At 51.4% G+C, this 10,777-nt stretch overlaps 4 protein-coding genes across 4 annotated transcripts; all 4 read left to right on the top strand.

Annotated features, from left to right (window-relative positions):
• Positions 1 to 475: 475 nt before the first annotated feature.
• On the top strand, positions 476 to 1,397 carry CONPUDRAFT_77123 (uncharacterized protein; the record flags this gene model as incomplete). Its single annotated transcript, XM_007775965.1, has 3 exons — positions 476 to 605; positions 826 to 846; positions 1,045 to 1,397. The coding sequence occupies 3 exons, from the start codon at positions 476 to 478 to the stop codon at positions 1,395 to 1,397; spliced, it is 504 nt and encodes a 167-aa protein (XP_007774155.1).
• Positions 1,398 to 4,360: 2,963 nt separating this feature from the next.
• CONPUDRAFT_169293 (alpha beta-hydrolase) lies at positions 4,361 to 6,597 on the top strand. The gene is made up of 6 exons (XM_007775964.1): positions 4,361 to 4,430; positions 4,483 to 5,137; positions 5,202 to 5,632; positions 5,684 to 6,021; positions 6,073 to 6,218; positions 6,285 to 6,597. The coding sequence occupies exons 2-4, from the start codon at positions 5,002 to 5,004 to the stop codon at positions 5,969 to 5,971; spliced, it is 855 nt and encodes a 284-aa protein (XP_007774154.1). The 5' UTR covers positions 4,361 to 4,430; positions 4,483 to 5,001; the 3' UTR covers positions 5,972 to 6,021; positions 6,073 to 6,218; positions 6,285 to 6,597.
• Positions 6,598 to 6,892: 295 nt separating this feature from the next.
• On the top strand, positions 6,893 to 7,551 carry CONPUDRAFT_85256 (uncharacterized protein). Its single transcript, XM_007775963.1, has 4 exons — positions 6,893 to 6,925; positions 7,001 to 7,124; positions 7,181 to 7,384; positions 7,441 to 7,551. The coding sequence occupies exons 1-4, from the start codon at positions 6,915 to 6,917 to the stop codon at positions 7,444 to 7,446; spliced, it is 345 nt and encodes a 114-aa protein (XP_007774153.1). The 5' UTR covers positions 6,893 to 6,914; the 3' UTR covers positions 7,447 to 7,551.
• A 487-nt stretch (positions 7,552 to 8,038) lies between these two features.
• On the top strand, positions 8,039 to 10,397 carry CONPUDRAFT_131665 (uncharacterized protein; the record flags this gene model as incomplete). The annotated part of the gene is made up of 3 exons (XM_007775962.1): positions 8,039 to 8,312; positions 9,710 to 9,840; positions 10,009 to 10,397. 3 exons carry the CDS (start codon positions 8,039 to 8,041, stop codon positions 10,363 to 10,365), a joined length of 762 nt encoding a protein of 253 aa, XP_007774152.1. The 3' UTR covers positions 10,366 to 10,397.
• Between the last annotated feature and the right edge of the window lie 380 nt (positions 10,398 to 10,777).

Genomic DNA, 10,777 nt, shown 5'->3' with positions numbered 1-10,777 from the left:
TCCGGAATCGTAACTCCGCTGTGCGGTTGGACCGATTAATGGCCGAGGGGTAATTAGCGCTTGTCGAGGACGCAATCACAAAGCAGGAGCTTCGAGAATATCTGGACGGCAGGTGCTTGCCTTGGTGTAGTAAGCACACTCACACAAGCGATAGGATCCTCATTTTCAAAACCCCATTGGTCGTTGTGCAGGCATTCTATATATCTCCTTCGTGAGACCTGGCTCTTTGCGTCCAACAGATTCCAAACCTATGATCAGGCTATGTCATAGATTCACCTATTGAAAGCTTCACGGCGGTTTCTCAACAGCTTCTCCAATTCATTACTGGGATGACAGATGTCTGTCATCCCCGCAATTTGAAGCTTCTTCTTACCGAGCTTAACGGTGATCCGCACTCGAAGGGCTTCGGACCCGGCTCTCGCAAAGCTTAAGTATAGCACTACCTAAATTTAAGCCTTGCTACCGACTTCGTCGCATGAAGCCTTCTCACCAAGTGGACAAGAAGATTGTCTCCGACTTTGAGGCCAGCAACACGAAGGCAAATCCTAGGAAGGGCGTATACGGCGTTCCGAGTGTGGCAATAAAGGCTATAAAGGTTAGAACAAGTATGTGTTCTCTTATTATGCTCACATTCACTACGTCTGATTTGAGAACCATGCGGTGGCTTGAAATGCGTTAGCGTCAGCATGGCTTTGGACGCCCGATAGAGCTATGCCCACTTGTTTACCGTAGAAACGAAGAGTGTGGCACCAACGCAAGGGGAGTTTTCATCAGGCATCTCCTAGTAGTACTACATTTTGCGACACTTCTCATTGGCAATCACAGACATCATGTCGCCTACGTCTGGTTCGTTGTCTTAATTTGTCTTCTTCTCCTATTAAAGCTCACGTGGGTAGATCTACGTTCGTGTAAGACATCAGTACTTTTTCGGACGTGTTCGTACCAGGACTGACTGTCTACGTTTTCAAGCGCACGGTTGCTATGGATGACTGAGCGAGTTATCAACAACTCTTCCCCTTGACGTTCAAACAGGCGCTTGAACAGGCGCCACACGACCACTTCCGGCTCAAGATATTAGTTGGCGACATTATCTGCTGCGGGTGTACCACGCAGGACCGACGACCGAATTTGATCACATAATACCTATGATGGACGAGGGCGATTCGTACTGGGTGTCCCCGGCATTGACATTGCTCTTGCTGGTGCTGCGTGAGATGGTGAAGCGGATATTCAGCTCACAATCGTCGAGGAGCCGCGGGTTCCTGGAAGGCCGCCGAGGCGGTAACACTCAGTTCAGACGAAACAGAGCAGGACGACGATGTATATGCGAGACGTGGAGAATCGAGAATACAGGGAAGAGCAGGAGAGAGAGAGATCGAATGATGTCGCTCCAGTAAGGGAGCGACGCGTATAAATAGATAGAATCCGTGAATATCATAAGATCGAATCGAGAAATAGAGATGTTCGTCGGGGCGGAAGCAAACTCCAAGGAAGCAATTTAAAAGGGGCGCGGTCGAGAAGTCGAGGCTGCGGAGGTTTGAAATACGATCGGTGACTGTGGGGGTTGTGGCGCGGTTTGTGGCGTAGTAAGTTCGCGGGCGGGCTTACAGTTCCCACCGAAGTGAATATTTCCGCGCCAGTTGCTGTTCTTGCTTACAATGTGTTGCAAACGATAGGCAATTTTCCGTTAGAATAGGCGTTAGGCCTTGTTTACAATCGGAGTGTTTGGCAGCTGATTGTGAGGGTCGAATGAATTGAGCACTGCTAGGGACACACCTACGCGAGAGTTTCTTCTCGGTGCGTGAGCAATAAACGTTAATCAACTGTGGTCCTCAAGTGTGCGCAATACTGACAAAAACCCCTTAAAACTGCCTTATCGCTCGAATATGTTTAGGTTCTCGTAGGGGTACTTATAGCTCGAATGTAAATGCTGTAGGTTACAATCAGCGCTAGAAAGCTCTTGAAAGTTCGAATTAGAGGTCAACGTTTCTGCTGCGACTGCTAACTGCTTCGTTGATTATCATTACCACTGTTAATGGACTCGTACGCTGAACGTTCCTTCTACCTCCCAACCTGCATTTATTAAAAAAACGTATGTTTGCGGGTAATCGATATCGGAACGGAACATGCACACGAGGTGGTGATGGATGCGCCGTGGTAAAGCAGTGGGGTGAATTTACACCCACTTGCAACCACGATTGATGGTAAAACAAGAACTGGAGGATACGTGTTAGTTTGAAGACACTTAGAATTAACTTACACGATAGGTTACAATTAGCGTAGGACTGTCCGTCTAGAGGTTACCTACCTCACCAGGACGTTAATATGAGACTTCATTCATTCATTCATTCAAACAAGAAATGGAGAATCGCCGACAGGCGCGAGATAAAAGTCAGCAGCGTGGGTTGTCTGAGACGATCATAGGCTGGCCACGACGTCCCACGCATGCAATGCGCGTCTGGACCCTTGTAGAGCAGAAGAGTTTTTGGGATTTATTGGTACAGCCAAACTACGATCTCCTTAAGTCTTGACGCCCGAGCGTTGCTGGAACTCGCGTCTCTACCGCCCACCACGTTCGTCCAGTCCAATGCTTACGTTGCTAGTCTTAGTCTCAATCTAGGCCCCGGATCAAAGAAATCGGATCTTAAGCATCTGCATCAATCACAGGCCTGCTAACGTCTAGCCTAGAGCCCTAAGCATTTCGGCGAATTGGGATGGTACCGAAAACAATTGTTTCTGAGCGCTGCTTGTATCGGGATCTCTGTGACATCAGAATTCAGTTCCTGGCGTGTGATCTACTTACCGTCTGCCGAGGTACCATGCGGCTCGGAACAACTGATCTACAGTGCTGTAGGCTCCTCTCTGAGTCAAATTTCAGAGCGGGACTGAGGCAGCCACTCGCTTGAGGCTCTTCGATTTTGATGACCGTTCGGCACCGAGGCGCTTGGGTCCGGCCGTCTTTCGAATATTCTGACTTTATGCCAGCTCGATCTCGGGAGAGAGGCTTGGATACGCTGAAACATAGAATAAGAGTACTGGGCCTTTGTGAGATACCCGAGCGCTGACGCGGGTGAGGCAGCCTCCACAGCGTTTGGATGTTTCCTAGAGATCCGGTACATACTCGATTATCCTCAATGATTTTGCCCGTTGTCGTGTTCTGCGCCATCGAGCAAAGAAATTACGCGGCATCGTGATATTTCGTTCACGCGCTTATCAGAGCTTATCCACACAATGGGCCCATGTGCCTCTTATCGTTTTCTATCACTGTCCGAGGAAGTGCACCAACTTCAGGGACATATACGCGCGAAGGAGAGTCTTCGAAGCTAGAACATCCTTGGCGGCACCTTCTATGACATCGCGTCAAGGTATCCACTTGCGCACAGTGAGAGAAAAAGTTTACTCTGCGATTTAGGCGTTGACATTGCAGATGGTCGTTGATCGCCAGAGCTAGCGGCTGTACGAATTCATGTATGTACGCTCGGCGGCAAAGCTTATCGTTTGATGATATCTGGTATAACATTCTTCCCGCTCCTTAGAAGTGATCTGGACCTCCGAGTCGAACAGAGGATGAATCAGCAGGTTGTCAGAAATCCACGAGTATCAGATGATTAGCCTGAGCAAGGACCCTTGGGTTCACGCAAGAGATTAGGAGACCTACGCCAGTAGCTTATATCCAGTACAACTCACTAGCTCTTCCAAACTAGTAGGTACATCAGGAGTTTTTTTTTTTTGGTGGAACTTATACCTAATTTGGGGAGGTCGGTGTATGCCGCCACCAAACCAGGCCGTTGGGGTTGCGGGCGAATCGCCCGCGAGAGCATGTACCATAAACCATATAGAATAAAACCGAGACCATGACCACCCAGAGGAAATGCATTTACGCACGCCACGCTAGTGGCAGTGTGGGACTCACCTTGTTCCGTCCCGGAGGACGGCGCGAGGTGATACCCACTAAAACCCCTGTTTCATGGATCCAGTTATCGGACAGTCTGTCCTCGTGCAACAGTGCACCACTCCACGTTTTCAGGACTAAGCTAGCCTTTATGTCCTTAGGGCCAAATTTGAGCTTGTTCGTCAGAATTCTGTCCAGGGTGAGTCGTTGGTTGATTTGTCTTAGTCATCTATTTCGTATCTCCCTTTCCGAGTGAGTTTCTGGCGGGTTCTGCACCATATTGTTGACTCGTTCGCAGCGTAGTTTCCAGATAAGGTGTGCAGATTCCCCGATCACGATTTTGAAGAAGCGGGAGGCGCCAACGGCTTTCTTTCCCTTTGCGTTTCGTATGGTGACGAGGGCGCAGCCTAAGATGGCGCCGAAGGTCAGTTGGGGTCAGGTGAGTCCTTTCAACCTGCACAACTCCCTAGGTACATCAGGAGTCGCTGGCTGGTATTCTATTCCGAGGCGCCTGATACGTCGGCTGTTCTACCCGAAGGTATGTGGCCTTTTAGTCTATTTCGTGTTCGTTTGTTTCATCTCGGTGCTAGCTATTTACGCATACGTGGAGCATCACTCACTTTCCTACGAAATACCTCCTGCATAGTACAAATTGAGGAGACTCACCAAATCTTTCTTGGCAAATACTGGTACGATGGGGTCCGGCGCTTGTCAGCCCCGGAATTTGGCGCTCGTTATCGTCGGAGCTCGGACCGGTGGCTGTGTTCCTTGCCAAAGTCCCTACAGGTCCCGACTGGATCCATCCCCGAATCCACTACGCCTAACCTCAACGTTCCGTTCAACAGTCAGCCCAACGATGCAGATTTATCCTACTCCACGCTTCCCCCAATAGTCCGTGATTTCAAGTCCAACCCCGCGTTGAATATCTCATTTATGAGCCTGTTTACCACGGAAATGGGGATCAGTACCCGAATTCCCATCACCATCAAGGACCTGTCTGGCGTCGACAGTAGGCCACTCTTTTTCACCCCATGAACGAGGCCCTGGTTACTCTCCTCTTCATCCGCAACTGCTGTCTCTGAGAGGCGTCTCAACTCCAGTATACGCCGATGGCACCACCAAACTTCACCCTGAGTGTCGCAACATGGGGCAACCCCAGTTCCTCGAAGAACGCACTGCTCATTCATGGCCTCACTTCGGTTGCGCAGACGTGGCATCGTGTTGCTAGAGACCTCGCTGGTCGAGGTGCGCCTTTCATCCTCAGAGTTCGATTCCTTGCAAACTGACTGGACCGGTATCGGGGGGTCAGGGTACTATGTTCTCGCGCCCGACCTTCCTGGACACGGGATGGCCGGCTCAACGCAGAGTTTCACCATCGCAGCCCTCGCCGAAGCTCTTGCCCCGCTGTTCTCTGCGCCCTATCCCCGCTTCGACCTCATCATCGCGCATTCACTCGGCGCCGTCACCACCCTCCAGCTACTTCATATTCTTCCACCCTTTTCGCAACATCCGGCTGCCCCAGTCAATTCATACACTCGCGTTCTGCTGCTTGACCCACCACTCTATCAATCCCCGCGTACCGTGGAGATGGCGCGCACGCTCTTCATGCAAGACGTCGCATCTCCTCGGTCCGCCGCCCAGCACATGTCGGAGAACCCGCGCTGGACGCTGGAGGACGCGGCGTGGAAGGAGCTTGGAGAGCAACTCATCACCCCTGAGACAATCGATCATTTGTTCAAGGTACGCTTTAACTCTGTTGCTCGACCTTCTCACTCATAGCTCCCGACAAAGGACAACTCTAACTGGTCGTTCGTCCATCTACTCAAGCTTCGGCCCGCCACGCAAAGGAGCGTGTACCTCACTGTACTTGGCGCTGATCCGCACCTTAAGGACCAGAAACCCAGCTTCCGTGTCGAGCAGGCGCAGCCATACCTGAATCCAAGACTTGACTCCGGCATAGTGTGGGGTGCTACGCATGGGATCCATCGAGAATTCCCGGAGGTGGTTGTCGAACACGCTCTACGTCGCTTAGATGAGAGAAACGCCGTCTCTTCTGCGGGGGAACAAGCGAAGCTATAGACCAGTTATCACTCGCTCATCCAACCCTCTTTATATCGTCATAATTTATAGTGAGTCAGACCTCCTCGGTGAAAACCGGGTTCTGATGTCGATGGAGCAAGTCTCCTCGCGAACCCAGGGCTGTTAGCCTCGTACAGCTTCGGCCTTTAATCTACTTACGGATCCGAGTGTATTGATCAGGTTCAAATATACGTTCGGATGTCGCACCACCAAGTGCTTGAGGCTTGGCACCTGCCTTTCGCTTCCTGTAAGCGCTATGCGTTATGTTCACACCTTGCGTACCCGGTTCAAATAATCCTTCCCGCGAGACGAGGATGAATCCAATGTAGCATCAAGCCCCCTTGCGGTGTGCTCAGAAAAGGCCGGTCGGGAACGACTGTAAGCTCGGCTGCCCCCCGTGAAGCGCCCAGACCGTGGGAGGATCATTGAAAGGCGCCAACCAGCGGATACGGTCTTGTCAACTTCACCACACTTACTGAGCTGTGTTCCTCGACCTGGACTCGGGGCGCTCGTCCCGGCTTCTTTGCATGATGGTCTAGTTTTAGCACTGACTTATCGAATCACAGGCGTATCATAGGTTACAGCATCTCCGCCACTCTCGTCGACACGGTGTCCGTATCTTTCCCTCTCTCTCTTACTATCTATGCTGGCTATCATTTCCCCCCTCAGCGCCCCTACCACCGAATCTCCATAAGCCTCAACACCATGGCTGAAGTTGCCAGAACAGAACCCTCAGGTGTGGAGACGGTCGACGGAGATCTTGAGACCCTTGTTCCTACAATGGAGCCTATCATCAACGAGTGTCCTAGGTGGGTCGCGCTTGTATAGCCTTTTGTCGACATGTATCCTGACCCAACGTGGTAGGTTCTCCTCATCGGAGATTTTGGTGTCGAAGTATCGAGAACTGTTGAATAGGGAAGCAGAAGATGATGAACATGGCGGCATGACGACTATGTAAGCTAACCTCTTCAATAAATTACTTGGTCAACGAGGATGTAGCTCATGTACTGTACTTACTTAACTTTATAGGCTTGCAGCCCGTGACCACAGTCATAACTGCCTTAGGACCATGGCACCCAGCTGCGTCAGTCACAGTGACCACCGCAAATGCATTGATGCTCGGAATCTGGCTCCATACACTGTACCAGAAGACGTACGCTTGAGCTCACGTTCGATATCTCCATGCTGACTCCGGACGTCGCCCTACAGGTAGTTCAGAGCTATAATAACTCGCAAGTACGGCGAGGAGTGCATGCCGATATTGATGCATTCGTGATCCTTGAGCAGACTGTTTTGACGGACAAGGATGTGCTGGACGAGATCAAGAGATTGATTGCGAAATACCGAAGAAATGGGAGAGCGTACAAAGATTGGAACAAGCATCGGATTGAAGACGATAGGCCACAGATTTCGGTACATATCTCGTTCATGCTGACATCTATCATTTGGCTTACATTTATCCTTGATAGGTGTGATGTGCGGAGATGAAGCTCCAGACTTCGTTTTCATTGCGGTCCCTACTTATTAAACCTACCCTCCTGCATACTAAATGTCCTTTCTGGGAATACCATTATTACCAGGCCCTTGTTCCACATCCAGAACGCGATGGATATCTAAGCGCTGCTGATGTGATTAGTGCGAGACACTCAGGTTCAGAGGCTATTTCTTTCCCTCAACCAGGTGCCAGTATTCTATAATTATCCTATTCTTTTCTTATCAACAGTGATCAGTGATCATGGCTCGCCTTTACAACGAGGCGACTATCTGCACACACGTACCCGAAGCTCCCCATGACGCGGACAAGTAAATGATGTAATTCGCTATGTGAAAACCGTCGTCTCACACTTTCAGCATCTCAACGTTCTCCGAGAGATCAAGCGCTCAAAATCTGAACTTGGTATGGTGTCATTTGCCTTGTTTGACGCTATAGCGTCTATACGAGCGCCAATCTTCTCCCCGTGCTAAAGAACGGCGACACATAAAGCTGGGTTCATTTGCCGCCAGCCCTCAAACCCTTCCAGTCATACGAGCGCGCGCATTTCTTGTCCACCCACAGCTTCAGAAATCATGTCGGAAACATCGGCTACACCACAAACCCTACCACAGCTCACGACTTCGGACATCTACACAGTCCGCATACTGCTCTCCTCTTTCCTCCCCGTCGAGCTCATTGACATTATCCTCGACGAAGCCGACTACTGGTCGCATAGCAGAGTGGAAGCCTCGATGTGCCGCAAGGACTACGGTCTTGACGATGGGACCGACTACGGGGAGATATTCCTCTTCACGATGCCGCTCGCGCACCCGGACACTGTGGATCATCAAGTCGCCTCTAAAATCAGTCTGCCAGCAAAAGAGGTATCGCAGGTTACGGGGGAGGAGATATCCAATGGGTACAGCTCGAGTCTTCAAGTAGGTCTTAGAAGAGGTGAACACCCGTGCAGGCGGATCGTGTTCGAGCTGCATAGCAAGGAAGAGCCCGTCATGAGCCGACGCGCGTGGTCGCGATGGGCCGTGACTGTCGTGCGCGGCCCACCGCCTGCGCCCTCGCTTTCATATGTCTCCGACAAAGCATTATCCGTACCCCTTCCTACACCCCTTCCTACGTCCGCTGTCTTGGTTAGTGAGCAAGAACGTAATCTGAAGGGACTTTCGAGCAGTAGAGACGTGCACTATTTTGATCACGCCAAGGTGAAAGAGATGCACAAAAACGTGGCGTGGGACTGGCAGGGCACATTCGATGGAAGATCATCAGAGCCGGAAGAGGCAGGGGTCATGGGCAGAGGCGGGCACTCGACGGAAGCGGAGTTTGTGAGAGGGCTGAGGTATGATGACCGGATCGCGTTGTGGAAGCATGCACCACGGAATAGCTGGGCGCGCAGAGAGTATAGTGCGACTGTCACAGTTTACTGGGCTGTTTGAGATCATGGAAAGGAGATATGGAGGCGGACTGTTACAGCAAGGAGACGTCCTGCGGATGGCTTCCCTTTAACACGACGCCATGGACATAGCGCAACACGCTGCGAGGGCTGAGAGTGGCAGTCTATGGGACTATGGTCGAGGGATCTCATCGTAGAATCTGTCGATATTAGATGAATCGAATATTCGTGATGTCCGAACGAAGGCTTCTGCATACGGTAAGAGGGCGATACACATGGATTCAGCGTGTTGGCCATACAGTGGACATTCGTCGATATTTTGGACGACGAATTCGTATGCATGCGCTTCAGCTTCTTAGGCGGTAATGGCAGGATGAGCTTATCTAGGCAGGTCTTTCACGTGTTCTGAGTAACAGCAGTTTATAAGTGTGGATATATCATGTAGTACTCGGTAGAAACAAATCCGCCCCCAGTCCGTTTAAAGCACGCACCAACTGAGAACCAGCTCAATGCTGGACCTACCAACTCAATCACTTACACAGCCGCTGCTCACATCCGCGGACGTTCGCGCCGTCCGTGCGCTTGTCACCAGCCGACCTGCTCTGCTACCCATCGAACTCATCGACATCATCCTCGACGAGGCTGAATACTGGACGCATAGCGCTGTAGAAATCAATGGCATCCGTCAAGTGCACGGCGTCCATGAATCGCTGGGTTACAGCAAGGCATACTTATCTCGTTACATTGCCCCTTGCGCACCCATACGCTGAGGGATACCACACTACGTCTCCAGGAAAGCCGCCAGCGGTTCAGCTACATCAGGAAACGAAGGAGGGGGTGGCGAGTGACGCCAGCGGAGGTATCAAGAGGGGCGAGCATCCGTGCAGGCGCATCGTGTTTGAGCTGCACAGCAGAGACAAAGGATGGTCGGACTATCCCGAGCAGCACGGCACGTACGACCGCACACGGTCGTGGTTTGACGTGAGCATCGTGCGCGACTTGTCGTCCCTGCTCCCACCCTCCAGCTCTTCCAGGTCGCTTGATACGAATGGTGATGATAGCGTTAACAACAATGTCGGCGACGAGCGCGACGGTGGCAGTGACGAAGATGACAGGGATCCTGATGACCGCGACTCCGACGACGATGACGACGGCGAGGACGATCCACACGGCTTCATATTCGCTTTTGGTCTTCTACCTCCATCCGCTCCTGCAGATTCAGCGACGAACCGCACCGTGGAGGCGATAAGCGACAGGGACCTGCAGCGAAACGTGCACGCCAAGGCTGGAGACACACGTCACGTCATAGTATGGGACTGGAAAGACACCATAAAGGACGGTTCCCCGGAGGCGCTGGAGGCAGAGAGAATGGGCGGAGGTTGGCGCTCGATGGACGGGGAATTTGTGAGGGGAATGAAAGATGGGGACCAGATTGCGCTTTGGATGAACGCGATTGAACAAGGCTGGGTGTGCAGGGTATCTAGAGCGATTGTCACGATTTACTGGGCCGTTTAAAAGAACTCGGTGGGTGGGAGCTTAGCAACACCTGCGTTATGGTTTGTGCTTTACGTCCACACGAAAAACGCTTGTTTGAAGGAGTAGAAAAGTTTAGACTATATGCGCTTGGACCGCGTCACCAGTGTCAAAGGATGCGGTATAAAATTATATTTTCATCAATTCAGCGTACAAGGACATTGTGTACTACATCAACAGGGCTCACTGTGATAAGCATCCAATCCAGGCTCACCACAAGCTGTTCAAACACAGAGCACCGAGGTGCACGGATCGGCCGCCGTACCAACGCAGCAGGCCACTTAATCCCAGTTGTTATCTTGCTCCGGGCCCGAGACGAGTGGTTTACCGATCGAGGTCAAGACACAGCCGTTGCCGATGATTGAACGAGTGGTCGGTAACATTTTGATAAGCA

Source organism: Coniophora puteana, assembly GCF_000271625.1.
Source record: "Coniophora puteana RWD-64-598 SS2 unplaced genomic scaffold CONPUscaffold_16, whole genome shotgun sequence".
Lineage (NCBI taxonomy): Eukaryota > Fungi > Basidiomycota > Agaricomycetes > Boletales > Coniophoraceae > Coniophora > Coniophora puteana.
The sequence above is the reverse complement of the archived record's forward strand: the minus strand, read 5'-3'. Positions and strand labels throughout refer to the sequence as shown.

What these genes read in the sequence shown, in the direction of transcription:
- CONPUDRAFT_169293 (XM_007775964.1), top strand. Translation starts at nt 5,002, where the DNA reads ATGGCACCACCAAACTTCACCCTGAGTGTCGCAACATGGGGCAACCCC. An exon ending in TAGAGACCTCGCTGGTCGAG is followed by an intron (nt 5,138 to 5,201) that starts GTGCGCCTTTCA and finishes TCGGGGGGTCAG; the next exon opens with GGTACTATGTTCTCGCGCCC. An exon ending in CAATCGATCATTTGTTCAAG is followed by an intron (nt 5,633 to 5,683) that starts GTACGCTTTAAC and finishes CTCCCGACAAAG; the next exon opens with GACAACTCTAACTGGTCGTT.
- CONPUDRAFT_85256 (XM_007775963.1), top strand. An exon ending in CATACACTGTACCAGAAGAC is followed by an intron (nt 7,125 to 7,180) that starts GTACGCTTGAGC and finishes GTCGCCCTACAG; the next exon opens with GTAGTTCAGAGCTATAATAA.